The sequence below is a fragment of the Talpa europaea genome, assembly GCF_964194135.1.
Source record: "Talpa europaea genome assembly, chromosome: 5".
NCBI classification, from domain to species: Eukaryota; Metazoa; Chordata; class Mammalia; order Eulipotyphla; family Talpidae; genus Talpa; species Talpa europaea.
The window spans coordinates 88314934-88324698 of NC_140071.1; the positions used below are offsets into that span (position 1 = coordinate 88314934).

The 9765-nt window shown below is 39.0% G+C and overlaps 1 protein-coding gene across 1 annotated transcript; it reads left to right on the forward strand.

Moving 5' to 3' along the window:
• Positions 1-726: 726 nt before the first annotated feature.
• On the forward strand, positions 727-3072 carry GPRIN3 (GPRIN family member 3; the record flags this gene model as incomplete). Its single annotated transcript, XM_084233724.1, has 1 exon — positions 727-3072. The coding sequence occupies one exon, from the start codon at positions 727-729 to the stop codon at positions 3070-3072; it is 2346 nt and encodes a 781-aa protein (XP_084089850.1).
• Positions 3073-9765: the final 6693 nt, after the last annotated feature.

Below are 9765 nucleotides of genomic sequence, written 5' to 3' on the forward strand. Positions count from 1 at the left end.
ATTTCAATATTTATTTATTTGATTACAGTAGCTTTAGGGATTTTTTTTTTTTTGATCTTTGGTAAATCAGACTACACAAATAACTGGAGTATCACAAATGCTGAGGCAAATACATTAAAAACCTCTTTGCTAGGGCCTCCCCTGGTGGTGCAGCGGTTGAGTGCTGGGCTGCGAAGCTGCCCGCAGCCTCTGCAGCACCAGTTTGATCCCTGGCCACCAGGAAGGGTCCCACCTGGCACGACAGACTTCTGCTGTGCCCGCTGCTCCCTTCAGCAGTGTATTGTTCTATTCCCCACTCTGGCTCCTGTGAATTCTCTCACCCTCCCGAGTTTCTGACTGTACCCAGTGCTTGTATAAATAAATAAATCTTAAAAAAAAAACCTATTTGCTAGATGTGGTGGGATGCAAGCAGCAGCTAATATATCTAAATAATACTTGTACTAGTAAGATTTTTTTCTAAAATCTTTCTTCACAAGATATGATTTTATATCAATAGCTATAGGCAAGAAAGTCTTAATATGCTGCTAATATCTTAGACAAGTGACAATGTGGTATATTTTTCAATCCCTCCATGCTGTGTCATATTAATGGTGCTGTTGCCTTGATTTGCAGATTGATCCTTCAAAGGAATCAGCCCTGACTGTGTCTACGCTCTAAGATAAGACTCCATCCCAGAGGGAGCACGACTCAGGGGAGAGCTCAGAGGTTTTCCTCAAGAGAAATTCCATGGGGACTGTACCTGATCCTCTGAGATCAGCTAGAACTTTCCTGATTGAAGCTTCTGGAAAAGAAGAGGACCTAGGAGAGGAGAAGTCAGCTTCACCGCAACCTGGACCAGCCCTCCTGTGTAAAAACACCAATGGCTTTTCCCACTCTCTTGCACAAAAAGACCTTAGTCCCAGAGCAGCTGACAAGACCCTGATGCAGGTCTGTGAGCATGAGACCACTCAGCTAGACATGTCCTCTCCTGGCATCTTCAATGAGGTGGAGAAAGCATCTCCCACACTCAACTCTCCCTGCAATACTCAATTAACAGAAAACAGTGGACCCACAGCACCAACCCCGTGCTCTGCAGCAGGAAGGGATCTTACACAAGCAGCATTTACAATGCCAGCCAACCAACACATCCACCAGGCCAGTCCGGGGGACCAGCCCAATGCCAGTCCCTTAGCAGGACCTGAAGCCACGCTGGTAAGTTCACAGAGAACCTCAGATGGAGATCAATCTGAGAAATCAAGCTGTCCTGCAGGAGGCATCAAGAATAGCAGCAACGACGGAGTGCTCTGTGAGTTTTCTTCTCAAGAAACTGTCCAAGAAATGGTGCAGACTGTTAATATAGCAGCCAAGGAGTCTGATTGTGGTGATGCCTCCTCTCCCATAGGCAAACCTGAAGGGGAAAGGCAGCAAGCCATCTGTGACTCACAGACAAAGCGCTGTGAATCCCCAGCAAAAGAAGATGAATGTTCAGGGAACAAGCAGCTCTCTGCCACTGCCTCAGATACCCAGATCATGACGCCTCAGCCACCCCACCTCCCTAGCAAAAATTGCATGTTTCCTTCAGATCCCGACAAGGTGCTGCTGCCAGCACAGCAGCAGGTGTCAAAGTTCAAAGAAGCAAGTACAATGACCAACCAAGTTGAAAGTGAGCCCCAGGACATGCCCGGCAGGGCTCGGCAAGATGCTGAAGTGCAGGCCGTGGCAAGCGTCGAGAGCAGGAGTGTCTCCACCAGCCCCAGCATCCTTGCTGCTTTCTTAAAGAAAATCCCTGCTGCTGGGCATTTAGAACAACAAGAACAGCTGCATGTCATTTGCCACAGCAGCAGAAGCGGGGTTCACTTGTTGGAGCTGTCAGACAACACGCAGGCCCTCCAGGAGCCAGGTCAGTATCCTGGCATCATGCCGGAGGCCCAGGCCCAAGCAGCTGCAGCTGTTTCCTCAGCTTTTCAAGGGGAAGGTAAATCAGTGAGCCTACCAGCTGAGGTCCTTAAAACTTCATCAGTCAAGATGGCATCCACTAATACTCAGGATGCATGTAAAGAGAATGGGAGGTCAGCAGGAATGGCTCCCGCAAGGGAAGAGCCCACCTCTAGACAGCAATACGGTGTGAATTCTGTCTCCCTGGAAGCTGGCCCTGTTGACCAGATTTCTATCAGTGCAGACAGTCGAGCTGAAACGAGTAATGACTTAGGGAAATTTGAAACCAAGTCATCTGAGTTTGCAGTGAAAACCAAAAATGGCCTCAAAACAGATCCAGATTGCAAACTCCCTGACTCTTGTGGCCCTGCCAGCAAAGCTGACCAGTCTGAGCGCTTAGAGGCCACACTCAAAGAAGAAGCAATGGAGAAGAAACCTGCGTCTCCTCAGCTAGTGAAAGAGCAAGAACCCTGTGGCACTGATAGTCCCCATATCAGGGCAAGTGGGGAGGCCAAACCCCTCCTGCTCAATCCTAACTCTCAGGAAAGCAGGGGCACCGGATCAACTGCACCCTCCCCAGTTAGAAAGAACCAGGAGGGCGCTGTAGAAGAAAACAGACAGACCAAGACAGCCGCCAGCCTGAACCTGCCGTCTGACTCTATGGGTGACTCCAGCCCGGGTTCTGGCAAGAGGACCCCTTCGCGCTCAGTCAAAGCCAGCCCGCGCCGGGCCAGCCGCGTCAGCGAGTTCCTCAAGGAGCAAAAGCTAAACGTGACAGCAGCTGCGGCTCAGGTGGGACTTACTCCAGGAGAGAAGAAAAAGCAAATGGGCTCCGACTCCAAGCTGCATTTGAAACAGTCCAAGCGTGTCAGGGACGTCAAGTGGGACGAGCAGGGCATGACCTGGGAAGTGTACGGTGCGTCGCTGGACGCAGAGTCCTTGGGGATCGCCATCCAGAACCATTTACAAAGACAAATCAGGGAACATGAGAAATTAATCAAAGCTCAAAATGGCCAGACCCGAAGATCCATTTCTTCGGATACTTCATCAAATAAAAAGCTCAAAGGAAGGCAGCACAGTGTTTTCCAGTCCATGCTGCAGAACTTTCGGCGCCCCAACTGCTGTGTTCGACCTGCCCCTTCTTCCGTGTTAGATTGAAGGGAGCTCCTGTATATATTTGATTCGTAAGTGCCCGTCTATGTCAAAGTGTAATTAGATTTTTCTGAGACATGAGGAAGAGAAAACAAGTAATAACTCTAGAAACGTCTATTGAGAATTGTGGGGTCCTTCGGGGGCTCCATAAATAAAAATATTTCAATTCAGGAAAACACAGAAAAGAAGTAAACTTTACTAAAAGTTTCTGACCTTAATTAAGAGGGATAATATTCCCTAAGGTTTTTTTTTTTAATATGATATTGCTTATAAAACTAGCATTATCATTTTACATGTTATTTTGTATCACTGCCTCAATTTATCAACTAAGGTATTCCCATTAAAATCTCTGCTTTATATTTATTACAAATAGCAAAAACACTGTTAGCGAAAACACTGTTATGATTTCTAGTCCTATTGCAATAAGAATGCTGTTACCACAGAAAACTCAAATAGCTGATAAGAACTATAATGTAAAAATGGAAACTAATTGAACTTGTTCCTAGACCAGATGATATTAAATAAAAGCATTTAAATGCATAAAACACTAAATAGGAATTAATGTTTCTAAACACCTACATATAACCCTTTCTCATAAGCCCCGTTATACCTGTTAATAAATGTAAGAAAGTTAAATTAGAAAACTTAGCTAAGCTTTTGAGTATACTGCCCACAGAAAATATGAATTTATGTATACACAGATATTCTTGCACTGAATGCAAGGTACAGTTCTGTGATTCTGACTAGATTAAATTCATGTTCTCTTACCCTAGAGGAAGTACATGCTGCTGAATCCTTAAAAAGTAATCAAATTATTGATATTACTAAATTCTGTGTTGTACATGTGTTCTCCCAAAACAGTCTACTGAGAATATTACATGTCTGGTAAGGAATTATAAATAGCCAATTCCAAACACTCTTATTTCTAAGTTGAAAAAAAGAAAGCCTCATGAGTAACAAAAGCAGTATGTTTAATTTGGACTCCTGTAAATAGGATGCGGTTTGTGTTTTTCTTTTGATTTGGTTCACTAGCTCCTAATAGAAAATATAGCCAGCACCAAATAGAATACAAGCTTCCTTATAGATTTTGTACATAAAGTTATCTAATTGCTTCTATTTATAATCTATAGTAAAAGCATAGCCTCTGCGAATATATTGATTTTAAGAGATACCATCATTTCTTATCCTTTAAACCCAATAAAAGAACAGTTTGAGCTGTGGGTAGACAATGGCTGCTGAGAACATAGATACCTGTTGGAGTTCAGCCCTCATCTGTCTCCACAAGAGGAGTCTGTCCTTGTTACCCACGAGTGTCTTTCAGGGTACTGGGCTGGAATGACCAGTATGAATGTGGGAAGACTCCCCTTCCTGGATTCTTTGTAGGAAGGGGATTCTTTGTAGGAAGAGTGCTGGTCTCTGCCTAGCATTTAGGAAATTGTACTATTAGATGTGGGAGGGTTACTGATTCATTCTCTGAACTCACTTCCCTTGCTGAGCCAGTAAAGAGTGGCTTGCCATGTAGTCTCTCTCCAAAAATGCATAAATACCACTTAAGCAGTACATTCACATTTTCTGCTTTGATTTTTTTTTCATTTTAATTCTCTTTTGCAGATTTTGAATATATGTGGGAAAGATCTGAACTTTAATACCATAAACTACTTGGGGGCACAACCTAAATTAGTAAATAGCCGTTGATTTATTTCAAAATTAAGAGAATTATTGGACTATATGTGAAACCCTTATAAATGGGCCATGGTCTACTTTATAGAGCCAGAGTTGCTAACTATAGTCATACACTTGGAGCTTAGAATGAATTTTTAAATAAGGTACATTTTTCAGTTTCTTACCGACTGACCTCTCTTAAGACTATTATAAAATAGAAATGATCAAATTAGCAATAAGTTACTATTAATGATTAGGGATTTGATCTAAAACCTGGCCTTCAGTATCATTTGTAGTGGCAGTGATGTCACTTCTGTGGAAGATACCTTTGCCAAAATGTAATCTCTTTCCTCTCCCTACTCACACATTGGCATACGTGTTGTGTATATTACAAAGAACACCCTGTGTACACAGTAGCAGCTGTCAACAGTACCCACTCCAGATGGGTGGGCCCCAGGTAATCCCTTGCCATGAGGTGGCTAGAACAGGTTGTTCCCGCATAAAATAGGAAAAAAGGAAGAATTCAGCATGTGGCAATAATATTTATTTTCATTAGTTTGGAGTAAATCCATGATATATGAAACAGAGACCTAAGATCATTGTAGGCATTTATCACACATCAAATAAATTAATAAAGGTAATTAAGTTAATTTCAATAAATTAAAACTAAATTCAATATTGTAGTTGTGCAATTTGAGAAAACTATTATAAAACTTGATATTGATGTAGCAATCTTCAAATGATTTTCCTTGATGCTGGAACTAATCTTTATTCTTAATCTTAAAGTTTTATTTTTCATCTTTTCTTCCAGCACACTCTAGAGGTTGTCACAAAAGCTTTCTCATTTTTTGTTTATTGAAACTTACAGAATGCACAGCTTTTTAAAGCAGTACCACCAATAGATATCGAATGAATAAATAAGTTTGGGAGCCTTTTCAAGGAAGCAGTGTTTTTGTATTTGGATGCCCTAAGTCCTCTCACAACAAAAACCTTTATTTGACATGCTTCCATCACTGTGATCTGATACACACGGACATTCATTCAGTACATTATTTGTTAACTGCTTAGGCTCATTCAAAAATGAAGTTGCACAACATTTTTCCTGGCAGACTCTTCAAACTAATTCAACTGTTCCTTACCTTGCCATCAAGTTATACTTGAGGTGAAAGTTGTTTTTTCCCTTGGTGTCTTTTAGGTTTGTTTCTGGTTCTTTTTAATGCATTTTAGTTGTTGAAATATTTTATCAAGTAAATAAATACGTTTCTGAAATCAGTAGTATAAGAGATGAGTTAGATTCATAATGTTTACTAGATAATGACACATTTAAAATGTTAACATGCTATAAGGTGAATGTTGGAATTTTTAATTTGATTATTGGTTTTGGTTTTATGACCATAAGAAAAATGTCATTGCTTCGGCTGTCATGTTTATCTTCTGTGCTTTTCTCAATATGTCTTTCTGGATTGTTGGCTCCGATACCACAGACCAACTACTCTACACACAGTAAAATCTTTTTTATATAGATTTTTTTAATTTATTTATGCATGCAAGAACTGGGGTACAGGCCAGAGTTGCAGGGGAGGTGAGAGGATTCACCAGAGAGAATGGGGAGCAGAAAAGGCAGATCTACTGAGATACACTGCTGAGGGGAGCAGTGGGCACCACAGGAGAGGTCTACTGCACCACCAGGGAAGCCCCCCCACATAGTAAAATCTTAATTAACCTTTGTGTCTTAGATCAGTGACAGAAGATGAACATTTTGTTAGGTGAAAGTTACCCAGAAATATATTTGTTGACATCATTTTAAATGTCATTATAAATGAGATTTTTGTAAACTACATCAGTATGCTTCCCTACTTTGATAAGTTCATCTATATTGAATATAACTTGATTTTTGATGATTCTTGATTTGATATTCATTATCTTGAATATTCATTATTTTGAATACCAGTGTTCTATGTTATAGGTTAAATATCAAAATTGAAATAAAGTAGACGCAGAAGAGGAAAATAGTTGCATCCCAGAATGTTGAGGTTTTATTGTTTCTAGCTTATTCCAAAGTTATTTCCCTCATTTCTGTGAGTTCCATTAATTCTGAGAATATCTGTATATACTGCATCAAGAATAGAACATGTTGTGACTTTAAAATATGTTTACAGAGGATATATGAGTATATACGAGTATGCTATTAATATAAATTATTGACCTTTCTGTATCCACTCTGTTACTGTTTTGCAACCAAAATGTGAGAAATTGTCTTCTCTTCCTCCTACATATTGTGAAAGTGTTAACAAATGTGTCTACTTGTAGTACCGTATAATTCACCAAATCTCTTGTGTACTTTTTAAAATCAGTATACAGGAAAACAGTACATTAGGAAAAGGTTTGCATATGTGTACATGTGTTTTTACTAAAAATTGGGCACTTGTAACCTGCGTAGGCCTCTACCTGCCTGATTTCTGTCTATTGATAAAATGCTGCCATGGGGATGACACTGTTTACTCCCTCCTGCTCCGTCCTAAGTAGTGTTTGCGAAATGAGTCCTGTGAATTTCCCTCTGTGATAATAATGCAGATCTTGGATAAATGAGCTGATAATCTTGTCTCCACCCTTGATTTGTCAGCAAAGTGACTCAGAAGGCCTGTCCACATTTGCTTCAGTGTTCGCTACTTTATACTCCAACCTGAGCATTTTGTTTTCTGTTAGCGGTGTTATTTGATGTCATGTGTGACTCTTTTGGTTGCATCTTTCCAACTATGAGTTGGCTGCTGCCACCTAGCAAATAATAGGTGATAATGCCAAATCTCCTGTCTATCCTGTAACTATATCCTTCATAATGAGATCCTGCAACTGGCTAAGCAATTATGTCATCTGTGCAGACACATGAGATTAAAGATGTCAACATTGTAGACATTTTGGTAAAAGGGGAAAACATATTCCTGTAAATACTGAAACCGGTTTCTATGAACTTTACTGGAAACAAAAACTTTCCTCGGCAACAGAAATCAAATAAGCATAATTTGCAAAGACTAATGACATAAATGAGGATGGAGAAGATGGAAAGATTCTGTCTCAGAAGTAATCAATGGCATCTGCAGAGGTCATGAAAGCTACTTTTAACTGTGAACTCTCACCAGCCAAATGATTCACTTGCCACAATCAAATAACCTCTCTCACGGTAAATCCAGTGCATCTGTAAATATGTGTAGATAGACATAAGAAACAATCCTGAAAAGTTGCTGTTGGCTGTTAGGTATATCAAGGTGATGATAATTATGAAGGACACTTAAATAACCATTTGGTGAAATAACTGTAGAGGCCAGAATAGTGCAACAAAATGTTATTTACAAGTTTGGTGTTTTGTTTTTTTAAGAACATATATCTCAAACCTAATCATGTGACTAAAGACTGTTGAATATGAAATTAAAGCCAAGCAATAAAGTGCCAAAAAGAGGCAGTTATACCAGCAAGTACATCTATTCTAGGCACGCCATTACATAATTATGGTTTGCTCCCTGAAGACTGACTGTAACCCACAGGATAAAATAAGCAAAGACATAATTCCTGCTTTATTGCTGTAAAAACTTGTAAGGAGCAGCATAAAAAGGTACAACATTAGCAAGCCTTAGTAAAGTATGGTTAACATCTTGGTTTTAATGCTAGCCAATACAGAAAAGGAGTCACCAAAAGTTTTGTTTAAAACTCAAGACTATACCATCTGGAAACTTTGTTGGAATGGAGGGGTTAACATATGGTGATTATTCTTCCTGTACAGTAGCATGTAGAAAAGCAATTCAATTAACTCTGCCTGGAGGATTACCAGTCTTAGCTATGAAAATGGGTTCCCAAGTGTAAAATAACTGAAACAAGAGTACTTGTACCAAAAGGGCCTCAAATAATGCCTTATAGAAAATAATGTTTCAGATGAGCATTTCTACATACTGACTCCTCATCAATTATCTTTACGAGTTAGAACTCAAAATTGGCTGTAAAACAGAAGGAATAAAAATCACATATTTCACACTTCAGAAAAAGATACTGATGATCAACCAGCATGGTGATAATTATGATGAGATTCCCTAGTGGTTTAAGAGTGTTAAGAGAATTAAATGGGATAGAAATGCTAACTTTTCTTGATTTTTAACATGTGGAGATGTCGTCCACTTATTTCCAGGGTGAAAATGATAGCTTGCTTTTTGTCATTGCTGCTAGTATTACTCTTTGTTACTTTAAAAATTAAATTGTCAATTCTTTAAGACTGCTAAGCAATTAAACCTTTTTTTCTGATTTGTATCATTGTTTTTTTTTAATATTTTATAAAGGCAATCTATAGAGCAAACTATTGAATGAGTAGAAGGGGATTGCCCATGTTTATTATTATCTCAGTGACTTTAGTGTACATTTCTTAACATTTATTTTAGACCACATCTTTAAATAAATTATGTTTCATTAATGTTCTCCATCATGTCTTAAACTGATGGTAAATCAGGAGATTGCAGTATTATAGTCATACTTCTCAATCCCTAGAGGAGAGGAGAGGCTAATTTTTGTTTTGAAGGTATCTGAGATGCCTTCTATTGAGGTTGAAAAAGGTCAATGTGACCCGAAAACTCAAGTGAGAAATACAAGTAGCAAGACTAAACTTTTTAATGTATTTATCTCTGTTCTACTAGTGTGTAAACAATATATTATGCATAATATAGCTGGCCGTGGTATGTCACTACATTCTGTAAGTGTGTAGAGTCTGTAAGTGGTTGGATCTTTATTTTTATGTGTAGAAAAATAATAACATGCTGTTTCCCATTTTAAGGTCAGATTCTGTCATCAGGTAGGCGCATGTATGAAAATGAATAAGCCAACAAGTGTGTATGTATATTCAGTAACAGAATTTGTCCTCTTGTTTTTGAAGGTCAGAAAGGGCTGTTTTGTTTTGTTTTTTAATCATCTCTGAGAGTAGATAACATAAATAATTATCACAAAGGCTGAATATAGTAATAAGTACACTGGCATATTAACTAATATGCCAGACCTAATTAA